General features: G+C 41.3%; 1 protein-coding gene across 1 annotated transcript in view; it reads right to left on the bottom strand.

Annotated features, from left to right (window-relative positions):
- The window catches only part of LOC115133326 (trafficking protein particle complex subunit 14-like), a 28,350-nt gene extending 5,788 nt beyond the window's left edge, over positions 1 to 22,562 (bottom strand). The window contains exons 1-10 of the mRNA XM_029666444.2: positions 22,071 to 22,562; positions 20,753 to 20,848; positions 20,264 to 20,393; positions 19,895 to 19,981; positions 14,045 to 14,165; positions 13,468 to 13,615; positions 13,120 to 13,181; positions 2,524 to 2,696; positions 410 to 546; positions 88 to 287 (exon numbers count right to left, since the gene is read on the bottom strand). Coding sequence (XP_029522304.1) covers positions 88 to 287; positions 410 to 546; positions 2,524 to 2,696; positions 13,120 to 13,181; positions 13,468 to 13,615; positions 14,045 to 14,165; positions 19,895 to 19,981; positions 20,264 to 20,393; positions 20,753 to 20,848; positions 22,071 to 22,562 — 1,646 coding nt within the window. The remainder of the gene's footprint in view (positions 1 to 87; positions 288 to 409; positions 547 to 2,523; positions 2,697 to 13,119; positions 13,182 to 13,467; positions 13,616 to 14,044; positions 14,166 to 19,894; positions 19,982 to 20,263; positions 20,394 to 20,752; positions 20,849 to 22,070) is intronic.

Consider the following 22,562-nt stretch of genomic DNA (forward strand, 5'->3'; position numbering starts at 1 on the left):
AGCCAAATCCACTCATTTGAAGGGGTGTCCACATTCCTTTGGCCATGTAGTGTATGTGTCTGTGCGTTACATGCGTGTATCTCCTACCTCATAAGATGCGACCGTGATGGTTGTTGGTGAGAGAAGGACTGTGATCTTCCCAGACTCTGTCTGTCCAGCAGGTCTCTAACAGCAGGGCTGGAGGGAGAGTTCTTCCTGGACAGGGACAGAGACATGGGCCTGGCCTCAGCAGGGGGGTTGGAACAGGACGCTGTGAACTGAAGCTTCAGCTTCATGTGCTGGCTTAACTGGAGAGGAGGAGAGGGGGGCATGTGGAGTGAGTAATGTTTGGTATGCAAAATCTGAGAAACAAAAGAGGCACACACACACACACACACACACACACACACGCGCACACTCTCTCTGGTACCTCGAAGAGTCCTGCCTTGAGTATCTGGAAGCCGACAGTAAAGGAGAGGGTGGATCCTTTCCGACACTGGCCCAGGTTGTTAAGGGGGGAATGACATACCACAGAACTGACAGAGGGGTCCTCCTGACGACCACGACCTGGGGGGTGGGGTTAGAGGGGAGGAAGGGGGTGACATTGATGGAAAGGGAGAGTGGGAGAGGCTGGTGTTTAGTTTACCCAAGGAGAGAGCATTATAATATAGCCTAAAGTGATTATGTTCCTCTGGTATATAGTTAGTTAGTTATTTTTTGATTTAGTGGAACATTAAATAATTTTGACAAAATTATTGCAATATCGGTTTCAGGAGGCAGCATTCAATTGGGTACAGTTATATCTAACTGACAGGAAACAGTCCACCTATATCAATGGGTCGTTTTCTTCCCCTCATGCTTTAAACTGTGGAATACCGCAGGGTAGTTGCCTTGGTCCACTTCTTTACTTAATATATACCAATGACCTTCCTTATGCCTTATCTGAAACTCAAGCTACTATATTTGCAGATGATACTACAATGTATAGAGCAAGATAATCGGTTCAACAGGTACAGCAAGCTCAACAAGTAGATCTGGGAAATATCAGGGAGTGGGTTTGCCGGAACAAACTTATTTTGAACGCCAAGAAAACCAGGGTTATGTTGGTCTGTTCCACCAGGAAAAGGCCCACACAACATGGTATGCAATTAAGTACAGGGGAAGTACAAATTGACGAAGTGGCAGAAACCAAACTACTAGGGGTGCAGCTAGACAACTGCTTATCATGGTTGTCTCCAATAACTCATCTATGCAAAAAAAAAGAAGAAATGCATACATGATCAGAAGGAGAGCAAAATATTTACTGGGAAAGATTCTTAAGCAAACAAGCCAAGCATTAATTGGGAGTCAGGTGAACTACTGTTATGTGGTCTGGGGACGTGCATCAGCAAGTGAAATTAAGAGGATGCTGATTGCACAGCACAAAGCAGCAAGGACTGTTTTAAGGTAGATATATGATTATTCTGTTGTAGTCATGCACAATGCTCTTGGTAGTAATTCATCAACAAGATAATTGAAAAAAACATTGCTTATTTTATTTCAAAATGTACACCATTTAAAATGGCCAAACTCCATTTACAACAGTATTCAGCTGGTAAAAGAGACAGGCATTCATTAAATACTAGGACTAGATTATCCACCATCTACATGTTATCCAGAAAGAAAAGAGAAATAGGCAAAATAACATTTAGATTCAGAGTAATAAAGATATTGAATAATTTACCTGAGCAAACCAGAAACCTTTCAATATATACATTTAAACAATATTTAAGAACCATTTAAATATAATACATTGGAAGGTTGTGCAGGACTATGGTAGATGAAGGAATCAATCTATCTTTTCAGACTGTATTTATCTTGTCAATATGTCCGTGTAATATGTCTGTTGTTTGTAACAGTGTGCTATATGTGAAAATGTGATTGTATTATGAATTGTGTTTTAATGTTTAAGGACTCTTGGAAGATCAGTCCAAATGAGGACTAAAAGAGATCCTGATAAAAATCTAATCAATCTCTCTCTGTCCCTCTTGCTCTCTGCTCTCTCTATCTCTCTCTAAGGCATTTGTATTACAATCATACAGTGCCTTGCAAAAGTATTCATCCCCCTTGGAGTTTTTCCTATTTTGTTTCATCACAACCTGTAATTTAAATAATTTTGGTGGGGAATTCATGTAATGGACACAAAATAGTCCAAATTGGTGAAGTGAAATGAAAAAAAATACTTTTTTTTTTTAATTAAAAAAAAAAAAATGGAAAAGTGCAATCTAAATGTCACATGATCTGTCACATGATCTCAGTATATATACACCTGTTCTAAAAGGCCCCAGAGTCTGCAACCGTTTCTTTCTAACTGACCCTTTGTCATTACCCTCTATCATTATTTTTCTATCTCTCTCTTCCACTCTTTCTCTTGCTCGATCACACTCTTTTTTGTGTAAAAAGTATTAATCTTCTCCGTTTTCTACATCTCCCTCCCTCTCACCTCATCTCACTCCCATCTCCCTCCATAATCATTCCATCTCTTCTCCTCTCCCATCCCCTCACCTTCGGGCGTCCAGACCAGTCTTACAGCCAGGAAGTCTTGCAGGTTGTTTAGTAAGGTGTATTTTACCCGGAAGTGCTCCTGAGGCTGCACAGCACTGGGACAGGAAGCTGTCATAACCAGACGGGGTTGGTCCATTCTCACGCTGGGCAGCTGGTAGTGGGTGGAGATGTACCTGGAGAAGGGAAGTTAAGTAGTAGAGTAATAATGGGGTAGGTATATTTGGACATTTAGTCAATGTAAAGTAGTTATTGGGATAGTTCCAACTAGATCCATGTATTTAAAGAGTTGACCCCATAGAATTAGGAATTAGAATACTATTAACTTTCTTATGATGGGATAAAGGTCAGCCATTTTGGTGAGGGAGTTGGTCAACCATGACAAGCCAGTGCTGTGATAAGATACTGTGTACAATATTGAATTTTAAGAATGTATCTGCACTGTATGTTTGTTAGCTACCTAGCCAGTCAGTTTTAGAGGAATGATTCCATACATTTTTCAGATTAACTGCCAATATGCCAACATTCCATTTAAAAATGCAGTCAATCCACAGCCATATACTGGCTGAAATCAGTTGAAGTACATAGACAAGTTGTAAATGCAAGTACTGATGTTGTATCATATAATAGCACTCACAATTTCTTATATATCATATGCCTTAATTTTCCTGCAAAAGTAAAATCAGGACTATGTCCCTACTGAAATTAATTTCAATTAGAGTAGTTTTTGGATTTCTCACTGACCAACATGGCTGCCATTTTCACCCCATTCTGGAACTTTTAGGATTTATGACATAGCCCCTCCAGTAATTTAATAGGTCGTTATCAATAAAATGTTACAATACAGCAGTGTTGTCAATTTAGCAAATTTTTTGTTATATTTAGCGGGTATTCAGAACCCCTCTAGCAACACATTTTCAAAAAAATCGACTAGCGACAAATCTAGCGACTTTTTTTGGTGTTATTGGAGACTTTTGGAGACTCTGACTATCATATCATTCTTACTCTTCTCAACGAGCAGCGGGTGCTGCCGTGGGCCCCACCCTGGGCCCCACCCCCGTCCCAGTCCTCGCGCAGCAGTCCCTTCCAGCTGCAGTCAGAGCAGGAGATGTTTACCCCTCTGCGTCCAGACTGCAAATGAATCGTGCATGCGGGAAGCTGCCGCTGGCTGATCCCGCCCTGGCTTACATTCAGGGCGGGATGTAAATGTAAAATGTTCTTTGTCTAAAATAAATCACTGCACAAAAATAAATCACTGCATTTGACTCACACAGTCTCAGTCACTTACTCACCTTGTCCACTGTGTGTGTGCCTCTCTGTGACATAAGCTAAACATCTAGCTGGCTACCTCATCATGTCTCAGTCTAAACTGTACACTCAAAAATACAGAAAGGAGTGGGAATCAAACCCTGGTTGAAGCCATTTATTGGAGATGATACATGGGCATACTGCCTGTATTGTAAGGCTGATTTATACACCAAACTTAGTGATGTAAAAAAACACATAACTCAAAAAAATACTCAAAAGGCAAAGCCTTATAACAGTTCCACCCAAAACAAGCTGCCATTTATGGTTAAAAAAATTTACTCTGCAAAAAAGGCTGAGGCCATCATGGCATTAGCTATCACTGAACACTGTTCCATGATGGCATGTGATCACATTGGAGAAGCATGTAGAGCTGCTTTTTCAGACTCCACTGCTGCTACCCACTTCAAAATGCACAGGACTAAGTGCACAGAAATGATTAATGGTGTTCTCGCACCAAACTTTCTGAAAAAGTTGGTCACAGATGTGGGTGACACCAAGCAGACAATTGTATCAACAATTCTGGGGCTTGTTGAGTTGGAGGGAGGAGATGCCAAATCTATAGCCTGTGCTGTTGTGGCTTTCCTCGAGAAGTGTTGTCTTAAAAAAGAGAAACTCCTGGGGATAGGGACTGACAATCCCTCTGTTATGAAGGGGATTAACAATGGGGTCCATAAAGTGCTGAAGGAGGAGTATGGCCTCAAATATCTGGTTCTTATTTGCTGTGTGTTCCACTCTCTGCAGCTTGCTGTAAGTCATGCTTCCAATGACACCATCCCCCATAGTGTGGAGTAGAGGTCGATCGATTATGATTTTTCAACGCCGATACTGATTAATCGGCCGTTTTTAAAAATGTATTTGTAATAATGACAATTACAACAATACTGAATGAACACTTATTTTAACTTAATATAATACATCAATAAAATCAATTTAGCCTCAAATAAATAATCAAACATGTTCAATTTAGTTTAAATAAGGCAAAAACAAAGTGTGGAGAAGAAAGTAAAAGTGCAATATGTGCCATGTAAGAAAGCTAACGTTTAAGTTCCTTGTGTCACGCATAGGTGTAATAGGTGGCAGGGAAGTCAGGCGCAGGAGAGTCAAATGGAGTTTAAATATGGAATCTTTTAATAAAGTTCCACGAGTATGCTCCATAACAATAAATGAACAAACAAACAAAACATGGGTACGAAGACCCGACGCGCACCTATACAAACAAGTACACTACACAGACAACAAATCAATCTCTGACAAAGACATGAGGGTTAAATACACAACAGGTAATGAATGGGATTGAAAACAGGTGTGTGGGAAGACAAGACAAAACCAATGGAAAATGAAAAAATAATCAATGATGGCTAGAAGACCGGTGACGTCGAACGCCGAGCACCGCCCGAACAAGGAGAGGCAACGACTTCGGCAGAAGTCGTGACACCTTGCTCAGAACATGAGAACATATGAAAGCTGGTGGTTCCTTTAATAACCTTTTGTGACTAGGGGGCAGTATTTTCATTTTTGGAAAAATAACATTCTCGTAGTAAACGGGATATTTTGTCAGGACAAGGTGCTAGAATATGCATATAATTGACAGCGTAGGATAGAAAACACTCTAAAGTTTCCTAAACTGTAAAAATATTGTCTGTGAGTATAACAGAACTGATGTTGCAGGCGAAAGCCTGAGAAAAATCCAATCCGGAAGTGCCTCATGTTTTGAAAGCGCTGCGTTCCAATGCGTCCCTATTGAGCAGTGAATGGGCTATCAACCAGATTACTTTTTCTCTGTATTCCCCAAGGTGTCTACAGCATTGTGACGTAGTTTTACGCATTTATGTTGAAGAATACCCGTAAGCGGCTACATTGCGCAAGTGATCACCTGATGCTCCCAGAGTGATTCTCACGTAAAATACAGAGGTAGCCATTATTCCAATCGGTCCTACTGAAAAACGAATTGTCCCGGTGGATATATTATCGAATAGATATTTGAAAAACACCTTGAGGATTGATTATAAACGTTTGCCATGTTTCTGTCGATATTATGGAGCTAATTTGGAATATTTTTAGGCGTTTTCATGACTGCAATTTCCGGGAGATTTCTCAGCCAAACATGAAGAACAAACGGAGCTATTTCGCCTACAAAAATAATATTTTTGGAAAAAAGGAACATTGGCTATCTAACTGGGAGTCTCGTGAGTGAAAAAATCCGAAGCTCATGAAAGGTAAACGATTTAATTTGATTGCTTTTCTGATTTCCGTGACCAAGTTACCTGCTGCTAGCTGGACAAAATGCTATGCTAGGCTATCGATAAACTTACACAAATGCTTGTCAAGCTTTGGCTGTAAAGCATATTTTGAAAATCTGAGATGACAGGGTGATTAACAAAAGGCTAAACTGTATCTCAATATATTTCACTTGTGATTTTCATGAATAGGAATATTTTCTAGGAATACTGATGTCCGTTGCGTTATGCTAATTAGTGTCAGTCGATGATTACGCTCCCTCATGTGGGATGGGGAGTCACTAGAGGTTTTAACATGAGTCTTCAATATTCCCAGGTAAGAAGTTTTTTTCGGTTGTAGTTATTATAGGAATTATAGGACTATTTCTCTTTACACAATTTGTATTTCATATACCTTTGACTATTGGATGTTCTTATAGGCACTTTAGTATTGCCAGTGTAACAGTATAGCTTCCATCCCTCTCCTCGCCGCTACCTGGGCTCGAACCAAGAACACATCGACAACAGCCACCCTCGAAGCAGCGTTACCCATGCAGAGCAAAGGGAACAAGTGCTCCAAGTCTCAGAGCGAGTGACGTTTGAAATGCTATTAGCGCGCACCCAGCTAACTAGCTAGCCATTTCACATCGGTTACACCAGCCTAATCTTGGGAGTTGATAGACTTGAAGTCATAAACAGCGCAATGCGTGAAGAATTGCAAAGAGCTGCTGGCAAAACGCACAAAAGTGCTGTTTGAATGAATGCTTATGAGCCTGCTGGTGCCTACAATCGCTCAGTCAGACTGCTCTATCAAATCATAGAGATAATTATAACATAATAACACACATAAATACGAGCCGTAGGTCATTAATATGGTCGAATCCGGAAACTATCATTTCGAAAACAAAACGTTTATTCTTTAAGTGAAATACGGACCCGTTCCGTATTTTATCTAACGGACGGCATCCTTAAGTCTAAATATTGCTGTTACATTGCACAACCTTCAATGTTATGTCATAATTACGTAAATTTCTGGCAAATTAGTTCGCAATGAGCCAGGCGGCCCAAACTGTTGCATATACCCTGACTCTGTGTGCAATGAACGCAAGAAAAGTGACACAATTTCACCTGGTTAATATTGCCTGCTAACCTTTCTTTTAGCTAAATATGCAGGTATAAAATATATATACTTCTGTGTATTGATTTTAAGAAAAGCATTGATGTTTATGGTTAGGTCCTTTTTCGCGAATGCGCACCGCATCGATTATATGCAACGCAGGACACGCTAGATAAACTAGTAATATCATCAACCATGTGTAGTTATAACTAGTGATTATGATTGATTGATTGTTTTTTATAAGATAAGTTTAATGCTAGCTAGCAACTTACCTTGGCTTCTTACTGCATTCGCGTAACAGGCAGGCTCCTCGTGAGGCAGGTGGTTAGAGCGTTGGACTAGTTAACCGTAAGGTTGCAAGATTGAATCCCTGAGCTGACAAAAATCTGTTGTTCTGCCCCTGAACAAGGCAGTTAACCCACCGTTCCTAGGCCATCATTGAAAATAAGAATGGGTTCTTAACTGACTTGCCTCGTTAAATAAAGTTGTAAAAAAATTATAATAATAAAGAATTGGCAAAATCGGCATCCAAAAATACAGATTTCCGATTGTTATGAAAACTTGAAATCGGCCCTAATTATAACTGGATAACTGGTTTATAACTGGTTTTCAGTGTCTCCAAAGCGCAGGGAGGCCTACAAGGCCATATATGAGACCATCAACTGTGGGGAGAAACCTTTACAGATAACCAAGGTGTGTGTCACACGTTGGCTCTCCATTGAACCTGCGGTTTCACGCATTTTGGACCAGTGGGAGGAGCTTAGGCTGCATTTCGCAGTCACCAAGTCCAGTGAACACTGCTACATGGCTGAGGTTTTATACTCCATGTACAGTGATCCTCAAAACATATTGTATCTGAATTTTTTAAAAGTCAGTGCTGGGTGAGGTACAGTTGGCCATCAAGGCTTTTGAGGGAGAGCAAGTAGATCCTCTTAAGCTACTTGACAGCTTGCTTAGCCTGATCATGTCTGTGAGCAGCAGGGTGCTGAATCCACTGGCAAATGTTGATGTACTCAAAGGGCCAATACATGGATTCATCAGTCCCAAGCCGTACCTTGGTTACCTTTTTGAGTCAAAGGCAGCTGTGCTCCACCTTGCGCCTGAGGATGAAAACAATGTCCGAAAGCGGTGTGTAGCTTTCACCATCTCCCTCACTAATGAGTTGAGGGTGAGACTGCCGGACAACATCAAAGCATTGCAGTACATGTCAGTTTTCAATGTGGAGGAAACTCAAAAGCACAATAAGAGCCTTGGAGAAATAGAAAAAATAGCCAAGCTCCTTGGCTACTCCCCTGCAGAGATAAATGAGATTGTCCAGAAATGGCGTTCCATCCATCTTAGTAAATGGAAGGAGACAAAAAACACACTGGGCTTCTGAAGTGAGATTTGGAAGTTCAGGGATGCAGCTGATATCAACCCATTTTCAAGAACTTGCCATGGCTGCTGTGTCTGTGTTGTCCTTGCCACACTCAAATGCTGAGGTCGAGAGATTATTCAGCCAGATGAGTGTGGTAAAAAGCTAACTTAGAAATCGGATGTCCGTGCAGACCCTTAACTCCATCCTGTACATTCGATATGGACTGAAGCTGTCTGGCGAGGCTTGCTATGAGCACCAGCTGCCTGATAATGTTTTGCAGCTTTTTGGCACATCAGCTGCTTACTCATTTAAGTCAGCTCCCTCAGTTGCTGAACCTGCCATAGAGAGCCTAGACCAAAATGACGATGGCCCACTCTTTCTGTGAGCCAGCACAGCCTGTGTGTGTGTGGAGGGGGGTCTGGAAAACATTTTTTTTTTTACCGGAATTAGGGCCAGACTAGTTACCATAATTTTCTCACATTGCCATTGACAGTTTTTTCTATTGTCTCTTTTTGGACGATTTAGATTGTTAATGTAGATTGTATACAAAAAAAAAATGTAAAAAATGTTATGGTTAAAAATGTTCATGTTTTACTATGACTTGTTGTAGGCTCCTAAGTGGACCATAAGGTTAAAAACCAAACCAAACTAAGAAAACGAAACTAAAAAACAATTGTTTAAAAATAAAAATAAAATTTTTAAAAACTAAGTAACTCTGCCAGAGTGTCTCTTTTGGGTCACTTTTGCCGGTCCAAAGGAGGAGGGTTGGAATTGTGACATTAACAAAAACAAGAATCGACAGAAGAAAGTTAGTGTGTTTTTTACTCACTTTTTGTCTCCCCCCACAACATTATTCTCTCTCCTACAGCATCCATCACAATTACATGCACATGGCCAATTATGCAAATTAGGCAATGACGTCATCTAGCGACTTCTAGCGACTTTTAGGACAGCCAATAGCTACTTTCCTTACTGAGGAGTTGGCAACACTGCAATACAGTGCAGTGTTCAATTTGGCTGCTGGGGGTTAAGGAGGCCCCCAGCTCCGCTAAAACCATTGACAACCTTGTGCCGTTTTACTAAATAAATTACTAAATAAATGGTGTAACTATTTCGTTTTAATATCATCAGGTCTTGAAGAGCCCAGTCAGAACTACACATCATCAGAGTTATACAGCAAGTAACTGCACGCTTTTCATGATTAGTAAACATCAATTGCTCATGTATTTTCTGACATTTGGCATGTAGCTAGCAACATGTGCCATTTAGCTTGCTTCATCAGAGATTTGGCTTTTGGAAAAAACTTGACATCGGCAAGTCCTCGTCCTGGTAAATTTGTCAGTCGGACTACTGTCATCAACACCGTAGATTGCAAGCAAATCAAAATATATTTGAATATAGCCATCTAGTTTATCCCCTTAATGTTAGCTCGTTACCTAGCCATATTGACGTTATCTGTTATTAGCTAGCTAGCCAATTTGTGGTCCATTAATCAATGTTGCCTCACCTGCGTACCGGCAGTCCCCACAAGGTGGAGTGGATCAAGAAACTCTGAGGGGCCATGCACCTGTCATCGATGTCTATTTTTTTTTTTTAATAAATCAATTTGACAATAACCCTCCAAAAAGTCATTCATAAATCTTTCAAATTGACATATGTACTAAGAAGCTACATGTTTGTTTTTGGGCTTCAGGAATGTGACTGAAAAAGTGCCTCAGACCTTGAAAAATAACAGATTTAACTGATTGAAAGAATGAGGTGATATCTGTAAACAAATGCCGTGGCTACGAGGCTACGACTGTGCCAGTGCAATGAGTGGAGCCTACTCAGGTGTTCAAAAGAGCATATCAGACCGAGAGCCTAATGCTTCTTAGGTAGTTCTTTATGAGTTTTTGTTTCAAAAAATATCACTCCGCAGAAGCAAGTTGCAGGGATGGTAAAAACAGCTTGATTGCCATAGCAACATCAGGGAAACTGGGCAGAAGGGAGTGGTGCTTCAAATGCAGCAGTTCTGCAACATCTTTAATTGCGCCTCTCATTCTCCTTAATTACCAGCATCAACACGGTACGGAAAGAGATTAACTGGATAGGAAGCTCTGGGGACAGGTCGTCTGGATACTGGACAGCCAATTAATTGGCAGATGCAAACAGATTATCATCTTTAGCGGACAACAGTTCTTGAGAGCTTGCGATTTCGTCTTCATACTGGTGAACTGATGTTTGAGTTGTGTGGTTGCAATATCAACAGTCCCTTATCTCAGCTCTGGTGTATCTTGGCATGTATCATTCAAGACTAAGTTTAAATTGTGTGCAGCACAATGGACGAATAATGCACAATGTCTCTGGAAATACTGTCTGGGTTGGCAATACTCAGTATAGAAAACAGTCGGGTTCGGGGGCCAAACAGCTTGCGGGGGGTCCAGAGAAACTGTGTTAAGCTAGTGTGTTGCCTATCACGTCTGTCAGCAGCAATCGTGATTAAACACTCTTCAAAACAATGATGAAAAGGGATAATGTTAGCCAACTTCGCTAGGTATTGAGGTTTCTGCTTTATGATGCATTTACAGTTGAAGTCGGAAGTTGACATTGACCTTAGCCAAATACATTTAAACTCAGTTTTTCACAATTCCTGACATTTAATCCTAGTAAAAATTCCCTGTCTTAGGTCAGTTAGGATCACCACTTTATTTTAAGAATGTGAAATGTCCAAATAATAGTAGAGAGAGTGATTTATTTCAGCTTTTATTTCTTTCATCACATTCCCAGTGGGTCAGAAGTTTACATACACTCAATTAGTATTTGGTAGCATTGCCTTTAAATTGTTTAACTTGGGTCAACTGTTTCGCGTAGCCTTCCACAAGCTTCCCACAATAAGTTGGGTGAATTTTGGCCTATTCCTCCTGACAGAGCTGGTGTAACTGAGTCAGGTTTGTAGGCCTCCTTGCTCGCATACACGTTTTCAGTTCTGCCCACACATTTTCTATAGGACTGAGGTCAGGGCTTTGTGATGGCCACTCCAATACCTTGACTTTGTTGTCCTTAGGCAATTTTGCCACAACTTTGGAAGTATGCTTGAGATCATTGTCCATTTGGAAGACCCATTTGCGACCAAGCTTTAACTTCCTGACTGTTGTCTTGAGATGTTGCTTCAATATATCCACATAATTGTCCTACCTCATGATGCCATCTATTTTGTGAAGTGCACCAGTCCCTCCTGCAGCAAAGCAACCCCACAACATGATGCTGCCACCCCCGTGCATCACGGTTGGGATGGTGTTCTTCGGCTTGCAAGCCTCCCCCTTTATCCTCCAAACAACAATGGTCATTATGGCCAAACAGTTCTATTTTTGTTTCATCGGACCAGAGGACATTTCTCCAAAAAGTACGATCTTTGTCCCCATGTGCAGTTGCAAACCATAGTCTGGCTTTTTTATGGCGGTTTTGGAGCAGTGGCTTCTTCCTTGCTGAGCGGCCTTTCAGGTTATGTCTCGTTAGGACTCGTTTTACTGTGGATATAGATACTTTTGTACCTATTTCCTCCAGCATCTTCACAAGGTGCTTTGCCGTTGTTAAGGGATTGGTTTGCACTTTTTGCACCAAAGTATGTTCATTTCTAGGAGACAGAATGCGTCTCCTTCCTGAGCGGTATGACGGCTGCATGGTCCCATGGTGTTTATACTTGCCTATTGTTTGTGGTCCCATGGTGTTTATACTTGCCTATTGTTTGTACAGATGAATGTGGTACCTTCAGGCATTTGTAAATTTCTCCCAAGGATGAACCAGACTTGTGGAGGTCCACCATTTTTTTCCTGAGGTCTTTTGATTTCCCATGATGTCAAGCAAAGAGGCACTGAGTTTGAAGGTAGGCCTTGAAATACATCCACAGGTACACCTCCAATTGACTCAAATGATGTCAATTAGCCTATTAGAAGCTTCTAAAGCCATGATATCATTTTCTGGAATTTTCCAAGCTGTTTAAAGGCAGTCAACTTAGTGTTTGTAAACTTCTGACCTACTGGAATTGTCATACAGTGAATTATAAGTGAAATAATCTGTTTGTAAACAATTGTTGGAAAAATTACTTGTGTCATGCACAAAGTAGATGTCCTAACCGACTTGCCAAAACTATCATTTGTTAACAAGATATTTGTGGAGTGGTTGTAAAACAAGTTTTAATGACTCCATCCTAAGTGTATGTAAACTTCCGACTTCAACTGTACGTGACACTACCACATTCTATGGCAGCCATGTTCGCACCCCATTAACATTACATGGGGAATGGCATGTCACTAGAATGGGCATTATGATGCATTTACATGACACTACGACATCCTGTGGCAGCCATGCTAGCTACATTAACATTACACGGGCGATATTTAAGCAAAGCTATGTAGCTGACTGTCTAGAATTAGAGCAATATTCAGAATTCTAAAAGTTGGCCCAACTCTCTTAAATATATGGCTCTGGTTCCAACTAATAATCGGTGGATATATACTGTACCTGGGGAAGGCTAGTAGTTATAATGGAGTAGGTATAGTGAGTGTCTGGGGTAGTTATAGTGATTATGAGCCAGTTCTATATTTTAGTAGATGTAGACCTACCTGGTAAAGGGAAGTTTAGGGGTGGACCACTGCAGCACAGCTACCAAAGGAACCTCCAGACCCTTAAGCAGAGAGCAAAAAACATTCACATTCCTCAAATGATTTCATGCTGTGCTCGCACACAAGGACATTCATGGCAGATTTTTCCTGCATATGTTTAATCTAAAACAGATTAAATGATCCAACACTAAGTATGATATCATATTACCTGAAATGTATCTCACTGCCCTTTACATCACAAACTAGGACCATTTATTTGATATTACACATTGTCCTTGTTCCCCCCTCTCTCCTCTCTCTATAGCCCCCTTCTCTCTCCCCATTCCTCCCTCTCTCCTCTCCTCTCACCTCGTTGCTCTCTTCCTCCGGCTGGTCCCTGAGCTGCAGCTGAAACAGGAAGTTCTGCTCCTCCAGGGCAGAGAGCATGCTGGGAAGGTGAGAGGAGCTACTGTTCATCCTGTGGAACGACGCCATTCCAACCTCTGCCGATTGGTGGCTGCAGACAGGAAGTAATGGATGTCATCGCCATGGTTACAAAAGTGATGTACTTTCTATCAAGGTTCATAAAAAATAAACAACAGTATGGGACATTCAGGCACTCATTACATCTTTACGCAACATTTTAGAACAAAATATACAATATGTTTCAACACTTATAAACAGCGTCCCTGAAAAGCACTTGTGTGAGCGTTCCAGACCTTGTCCGGCAGACACTGATTCTTTTCTACCCTTAACTGCAAAAGTTGGTATTAGTAGTACTGTAATCTGATTCTTGATCTGTGGTTAAGGGAGTGTACCAGACATTGTCCACCAGGAGGACAGAGCCATCAGGCACTGATCTACAGTCAGTTTCTGTCTCACCCCTAATGGTTAAGTTAAGGAATGGGGGGAGTCCCAAAATCCTAGATCCTAGATCTGTACTTACCAGACATTGTCCACCAGAAGCACAGAGCCATCAGGCATCATGGGGAGGTAGGACACGTTGAAGTTAGGAATGATTCTCACGTCCCTCACACAGACCTCCTCCTGAGAACTGGAGTTTAATACTGGGGGGAGAGAGTGAGAGAGGGAAGAGAGTTAGAAAAGGGATAGAGGGGGAAGGGGGAAATGGGGGGAAGGAGAGATAGAGAGAAAAGGAGACAGGAAAGCATAAGAGAGGAAGAAGTTTAGATTGTCAAAAACAATAGTCAATTCCACTTCAGAGGAAGGCCCAAAAAATTGCCAAAGACTCCAGTCACCCAAGTCATAGACTGTTCTCTTTGCTACCGCACAGCAAGCGGTACCGGAGCGCCAAGTCTAGGTCCAAAAGGCTCCGTAACAGCTTCTACACCCAAGTTATAAGACTGCTGAACAATTCATCAAATGACCACCTGGACTATTTACATTGACCCCTCTTTGTTTTTACACTGCTGCTACTCGCTGTTTATCATCTTATCATTTATGCATAGTCACTTTACCCGACCTACATGTACAAATTACCTCGACTAACCTGTACCCCCGCACATTTACTCAGTACCGGGCCCCCTGTGTATAGCCTTGTTATTGTTATGTAATTCTACTGTTACTTTTTATTTTTACTTTATTTTATTTAGTAAATATTTTCTCAATTCTGTTTCTTGAACTGCACTGTTGGTTAAGGACTTATAAGTAAGCATTTCACAGTAAGGTTGTGCAACACCTGTTGTATTCGGTACATGTGACAAATAACATTTGATTGGATTTTATTTGATATGGGTACTATTTATGTAAAGTACATACATGGTATATAGCTATATACATAATAGGGTTCGGCGGTATCCAGATTTTCATACATCATATCGTTTCTGTACCATACTAGGGTATACTGTATTACCGGAAGTGAACACAGGGGGCGCTATAATTATACATTTTTAACACACAAAACTATTTAGGCAACAGGGATCTTGATCTAGGAGGGGATTGAATGTCTCTGCTATAACCAAGAAGCTTGATCTTGACATCTAGCCACTTAGCTAGCAAGTTAGCAAACCAAATGCATAGCTGGATACCTGAGCTGGATATAATTTATAGTTATACTTAACCTCTTCAACCTATGGGGGCGCTATGTCATTATTGGATAAAAAGACATGCCCGTTTTAAGCGCAATATTTTGTCACGAAAAGATGCTCGACTATGCATGGAATTGACAGCCTTGGAAAGACAAAACTCTGATGTTTCCAAAACTGCAAAGATATTATCTGTGAGTGCCCCAGAACTAATGCTACAGGCGAAACCAAGATGAAGTTTCATACTGGAAATGCCCCAGATTCTGAAGGCGCTGTGTTCCAATGTCTCCTTATATGGCTGTCAATGCGCCAGGAATGAGCCTGCCCTTTGTGTCGTTTCTCCAAGGTGTCTGCAGCATTGTGACGTGTTTGTAGGCATATCATTGGAAGATTGACCATAAGAGACTACATTTACCTGGTGTCCCGCCCGGTGTCCTGTGTCGAAATTATTGCGTAATCTGTAGGTCCATGCGCGTTCCATTTCTTCAGAAGAGAAAGTCAACTGCCACGAAGGATTTTATCGTCGATAGATATGTGAAAAACACCTTGAGGATTGATTCTAAACATCGGTTAGATGTTGCCATGTTTCTGTCGATATTATGGAGTTAATTTGGAAAAAAGTTCGCGTTTTAATGACTTAATATATATATATATTTTTTTTTACCCAAACGTGATGAACAAAACGGAGCGATTAGTCGACACAAATAATATTTTTTGTAAAAACGGAACATTTGCTATCTAACTGAGAGTCTCCTCATTGAAAACATCTGAAGTTCTTCAAAGGTAAATGATTTTATTTGAATCCTTTTCTGGTTTTTGTGAAAATGTTGCATGCTGAAAGACAGGCATAATCCTATGCTAGGCTATCAATACTGTTACACAAATGCTTGTTTAGCTATGGTTCAAAAGCATATTTTGAAAATCTGAGATGACAGTGTTGTTAACAAAAGGCTAAGCTTGAGAGCAAATAGATTCATTTCATTTCATTTGCGATTTTCATGAATAGTTAACGTTGTGTTATGCTAATGAGCTTGCGGATAGATTTACACAATCCTGGATACAGTTTTTTTTTGTAGCTAAACGTGACGCAGAAAACGGAGCGATTTGTCCTAAACAAATAATCTTTCAGGAAAAACTGAACATTTGCTATCTGAGAGTCTCCTCATTGAAAACATCCGAAGTTCTTCAAAGGTAAATTATTTTATTTGAATGCTTTTCTGGTTTTTGTGAAAATGTTGCCTGCTGAATGCTAACGCTAAATGTTACGCTAAATGCTACACTAGCTATCAATAGTGTTACACAAATGCTTGTTTTGCAATGGTTGAGAAGCATATTTTGAAAATCTGAGATGACAGTGTTGTTAAAAAAAGGCTAAGCTTGAGAGCAAATAGATTAATTTCATTTCATTTGCGATTTTCATGAATAGTTAACGTTGCGTTATGGTAATGAGCTTGAGGCTGTAGTCACGATACCGGATCCGGGATGGCTCGACGCAAGAAGTTAAAGGTGCAATATGCAGAAATCTCTAAGCCATTTCCTGGTTGCTTAAATTCTAATAGTTAAACTTAAGAACGGGAAGCATTGGAATAACGAACATAGAACAGATTTACAGCTTCTTAGACTTGCTTTCAATGAGAATGACATATCTAGAACTCCCATTCCTATGTGAATTTGGCCAGGTTGTCCAAAAAGTTACATATTGCAGTTTTAACTTAATAGTTATAAGCAGTGGCATAGTGTTTAGAAATCATTCCGTCGGTATTTCAAAATAACCCGGTATATGGCATGAACGGTATATTGCCCAAGCTTAATACACAAACCTCACTAATGTAATCCACATCCCATAAAGACAATACACAATACTGTAAACTTCAGGGTAATTTCAAAGGGTACTCTACTATACATACTGTAAATATAAATCCACATATGTGAGCCAATATCCTGTACAGCATGTACACGTAAGAGCTACCTCCTACATAAACTATTGAGCTATTGTGTAACACTGCGATAACACTGTGATAACACAGGGATAACACTGTTGTCGGTGTAGTTAATTACTTGGGACACGTTTCCTAAAGATCTATTAAAGAAGGTCTTGTCTATTTGTAATACTTTTCTCTCCCTTTGCCCTTTGAACATTGGGTGGAGCTCTGCTATTGTCCAGGGCCTGTATTTCACAAAGCGTCTCTGACTATGAGTGTTTATCAAGGATCAGGCCCTCCCATTTATGGATTTAATATCTAAAAGACGCTTTGTTAACATGGGATCATGATCGCTAGCTGGGGACTTTGCTTTTGAATGGGCCCAACCTAACTATGAACCTGCACTATTACTGGGTCAGACTCGGTACCACCAGAGAGTCAGTGATTACCCTGGTGGTTTATTAATTAAATACAGTGACTTAACAGGATTTTACACATGAGAGGGTTGTTATTAATCTTAGCCCTGGGCTGAGGACTACGATACAGTTTGGTGGCTCTCTGTGGCTAAACCCCTTTCTTCAAAGGCGAAAGCACTTCCTTAAACCAGCTAAGCCTTGTTTCAATCTTAACTTTGTTCACCAGGAGTCAGGAGCTCTTGGCTCTGCTTCAGAGTAGTTATCGGACTCATATATTCTTAGCCCCTACCCTCACAGTTACAGGCTACAGCGAGGGCCTAAAGGTTTCTCTTTTCAGGTGGTCAGAAACAACTCCTGGTCATAAGCATTTGTGGTTAAGTATAGAATAGGTTATACTCAAACAATAATGCATGTGAAACCTTGGATTATAGTGAACAACACACAGTTAAGGGGAGTTATTTGGCATGATGCAAAGTGGAGTATAAATAAATAAACCACACTATGGCCCAAGTTTAACAAAGTTAGCCCCCCTCTGCTCCCTACCTTTGAGAACGGTCAGGTGCAACAATGTTAGTATTCCCCCACCACAATATACAGTGGGTCAAAAAAGTATTTAGTCAGCCACCAATTGTGCAAGTTCTCCCACTTAAAAAGATGAGAGAGGCCTGTAATTTTCATCATAGGTACACTTCAACTATGACAGACAAAATGAAAAAAAAACATCCAGAAAATCACATTGTAGGATTTTTCATGAATTTATTTGCAAATTATGGTGGAAAATAAGTATTTGGTCACCTACAAACAAGCAAGATTTCTGGCTCTCACAGACCTGTAACTTCTTCTTTAAGAGGCTACTCTGTCCTCCACTCGTTACCTGTATTAATGGCACCTGTTTGAACTTGTTATCAGTATAAAAGACACCTGTCCACAAACAGTCACACTCCAAACTCCACTATGGCCAAGACCAAAGAGCTGTCAAAGGACACCAGAAACAAAATTGTAGACCTGCACCAGGCTGGGAAGACTGAATCTGCAATAGGTAAGCAGCTTGGTTTGAAGAAATCAACTGTGGGAGCAATTATTAGGAAATGGAAGACATACAAGACCACTGATAATCTCCCTCGATCTCCACGCAAGATCTCACCCCGTGGGGTCAAAATGATCACAAGAACGGTGAGCAAAAATCCCAGAACCACACGGGGGGACCTAGTGAATGACCTGCAGAGAGCTGGGACCAAAGTAACAAAGCCTACCATCAGTAACACACTACGCCGCCAGGGACTCAAATCCTGCAGTGCCAGACGTGTCCCCCTGCTTAAGCCAGTACATGTCCAGGCCCGTCTGAAGTTTGCTAGAGAGCATTTGGATGATCCAGAAGAAGATTGGGAGAATGCCATATGGTCAGATGAAACCAAAATATAACTTTTTGGTAAAAACTCAACTCGTCGTGTTTGGAGGACAAAGAATGCTGAGTTGCATCCAAAGAACACCATACCGACTGTGAAGCATGGGGGTGGAAACATCATGCTTTGGGGCTGTTTTTCTGCAAAGGGACCAGGACGACTGATCCGTGTAAAGGAAAGAATGAATGGGGCCATGTATCGTGAGATTTTGAGTGAAAACCTCCTTCCATCAGCAAGGGCATTGAAGATGAAACGTGGCTGGGTCTTTCATCATGACAATGATCCCAAACACACCGCCCGGGCAACGAAGGAGTGGCTTCGTAAGAAGCATTTCAAGGTCCTGGAGTGGCCTAGCCAGTCTCCAGATATCAACCCCATAGAAAATCTTTGGAGGGAGTTGAAAGTCCGTGTTGCCCAGCAACAGCCCCAAAACATCACTGCTCTAGAGGAGATCTGCATGGAGGAATGGGCCAAAATACCAGCAACAGTGTGTGAAAATCTTCTGAAGACTTACAGAAAACGTTTGACCTCTGTCATTGCCAACAAAGGGTATATAACAAAGTATTGAGATAAACTTTTGTTATTGACCAAATACTTATTTTTCACCATAATTTGCAAATAAATTCATTAAAAATCCTACAATGTGATTTTCTGGATTTTCTTCCCTAATTTTGTCTGTCATAGTTGAAGTGTACCTATGATGAAAATTACAGGCCTCTCTCATCTTTTTAAGTGGGAGAACTTGCACAATTGGTGGCTGAATAAATACTTTTTTGCCCCACTGTAGCAGTGTGTAAAGGTATTACACTCGTATAAAACAAAGTGCTACCTAGTACCTAAAAAGGTTCTTCGGCTCTTCTCGTAAAATAACGCTTTGAAGAACCCTTTTTGGTTCCAGGTAGAACCCTTTTGGGTTCCATTTAGAACCGTCTCTAAAAACGGTTCTACCTGGAACCAAAAAGGGATCTCCTATGGGGACAGCCAAGAACCCTTTTGTAGTCTTCCCCCACCTTTGAGGATGGTCAGGTGCTTCCCGGAGACAGTCATCTGTTGACATTTCACAGTTGGTGGAGGAAGAACACTCAACGTGGTGCTGACTGGACGGGTGATGGGGATGTGGACGGGTGGAGAAAAAGAGGGAGAAAAATAGAGAGGGTCACTTTGAATACACTTTACACTGAATGTACATTGCAGTTGTTCATCATCGTGAATTGCGTTGTTTTACTTTATATTGAAAATGTATTTTAAGTGTGTAGTCCTATACACATTTGGTAGGCCTTACAGTGAATTGAGATAATGTTTTACAATCTAAGATAATCATTATCCTTCTCAGTCACATCCCAGACGGAGCCACTGGAGAGGCAGTGTAGGACTCTGACCCTGGGCTTTGAAGGTATTAAGGTCTTGTCTGAAGGTGTGTGTGGGGCTCCTCAGCTGTAGGATGGTGAGGTAACCATGTTCCCTGATCTCTGCCTTTTCCTCCTCCTGCTTCCACACGGTCACTATGATCTGACATAGACAGGAAACTAGAGGTTACAACAAGGTTATGAACATGCATAGAGGTTATAACAAGGTTATGAACATGAATAGAGTCACTACAATCTGACATAGACAGGAATAGAGAGGTTATGACAAGGTTATAAACATGCATAGAGAAGCTATGACAAGGTTATGAACATGCATAGGGTATAGTCACTACAATCTGAGACAACACAGAGTGGGGAGGAAATGGAGATATGATGGGAACACGGATAGAGAGACGAGTAGAGAAAAAGACAATGACACTGTCTGTCCTGTTTTCTGTCTGTCTCTCTCTCTCTCTGTCTCACTCACTCACACACAGACACACACACTGCATGACTTCTCACCTTGACCTTGAGTGTGTTGACGGGGAGTTTGTCCAATGAGACGGTCAGAGGGAATATGACCTCCTCGTTCAATACCACTGGCTCGTCCATCGGTGACTAGGAGAGAGAGGAAGGGAGAGAAATACTCTATTACAAACTATTAGAAAGCAAGAGGGAGAGAGAGGGAGGGGGAGGGAGTGAGAGAGGGAGGGGGAGTGTGTGTGAGAGAGTGTTAGAGTGAGAGAAAGAGAAAGAAATAAAGATTATGTAAACAATGGAGGAGGAGGATGTAGGGACAAATAAAGTTTGTATTCTATATTTGCACTATAGATTATCGATACAGATATGAGTCACTCCACCTGCTAGTACACTATTATTATGGTCAAATGTAATAGAAAAAGAGGGATCTGTCTTTCACAGAGGATATGACAAATAGTAATGTGTGCAAAAACGTACTCATTCATTTGCTCTATTTGTCCCATGCTTAATATTGACTATCATAGTGGGTGGTTGTTACCCTCGATTGCCATCACCTCAAGGTTAAGTTGATTTGTTTGGCTATGAGGTTGAGTTGGCATGTATGTCTGAATTCTCTGCCAATGTAGTCTGAAAATAATAGTAGGTTATTGCTGTTTGTCCTGCGAGGCTTGATAACAGGCAAGTGTGAGCAAATACTCCTTACACAAGCTCTCTCTCCCTCTCTCTTAATGTCAAGGTTGGACAAATCGAAAGAAGTGTTGGTTGGTTAAGACTCAAGAAAGTTTGAGGCGTCTATTTGTATGTCATCACAGTGACTGTAGCTAGAACCAACCTGCGCTCCTTGCCACAATAACAAGCTGTCTGTCAGACAGACCTGGGTTCAAATACAACTTGAAATCTTTCGTATACTTTTGAGTGTTTTGAGCGTTTGGTTTAGTCTGCCTGGAGTGCCAGGTGGGCTGGCTTTACATTTTTGGAACTGTTCTATTGGTTCCATTGCAACAGGCATGCTCAATCAAGTACCAAGTAGGTTATTTGAAATTATTCCAAAAAGTATTTGAACCCAGTTCTACTGTCAAACAGTATTTTGGCTTGTTCCAACTGTCATAGGTCAGTGCTTGCAGGATGTTTAAAAAAAGGTCTGGTTGACTTGTGGTTTACATTTGTACTTCTGCTGCACGAGCGTTGCACTTTCTTATATGCTCAGGAAATGTCAGCACTTCCTATTTTACACAGCAGGTGTACACGTAGCCTATTATAACACTCAATACGGTATTAGCTAGTTGTTATGAGTATAGTCCAATCATTGTGCCATTGTTCCCTCCAATTATGACTACTGTCATTCATAATTTCATATTACCTGAACCGGTGCGCGCCGATACTGCCGTCCATCACGCCCCGTATTATTGTGTATGAGAAGCGGCTTGCATTCTCTGAAACCTCGGTTCCTTGACTCCCTTCTGGCTGTGTGGACTGTTCCCGCTTCAAAGTCAACGTCGTCTGGATCCTCGTCTACACAGTCATCGCTGTAGCTTCTCTGGAACTCGTGGGGGTGAAGTTGGGAGCGATGTCGGCTCTCTCCGGGGCAGACACTTGCTACAGCGGAGAGGGACCGTACCAGCTCCTTCCAAGCCCGGGTACCGCTGTCACCTGACTCGCTTCCCTTTGTCCCGCTCGAGCCCGACGCTCCATCTCTGGACCGCAGGACTAGCAAGAACTGTACCGTTTCGCCGAGGTAGAGGTGACTGCGCCGGGGGAGAGTTCGGTATTTTGACGGGTCCGACAGGTCCGTGATGGGAACCGCAGGGAAATACATAAAATACTCGCATTGCGATTCCATCATTAGAACCAT

This window comes from Oncorhynchus nerka, linkage group LG8 (assembly GCF_034236695.1).
Source record: "Oncorhynchus nerka isolate Pitt River linkage group LG8, Oner_Uvic_2.0, whole genome shotgun sequence".
NCBI classification, from domain to species: domain Eukaryota; kingdom Metazoa; phylum Chordata; class Actinopteri; order Salmoniformes; family Salmonidae; genus Oncorhynchus; species Oncorhynchus nerka.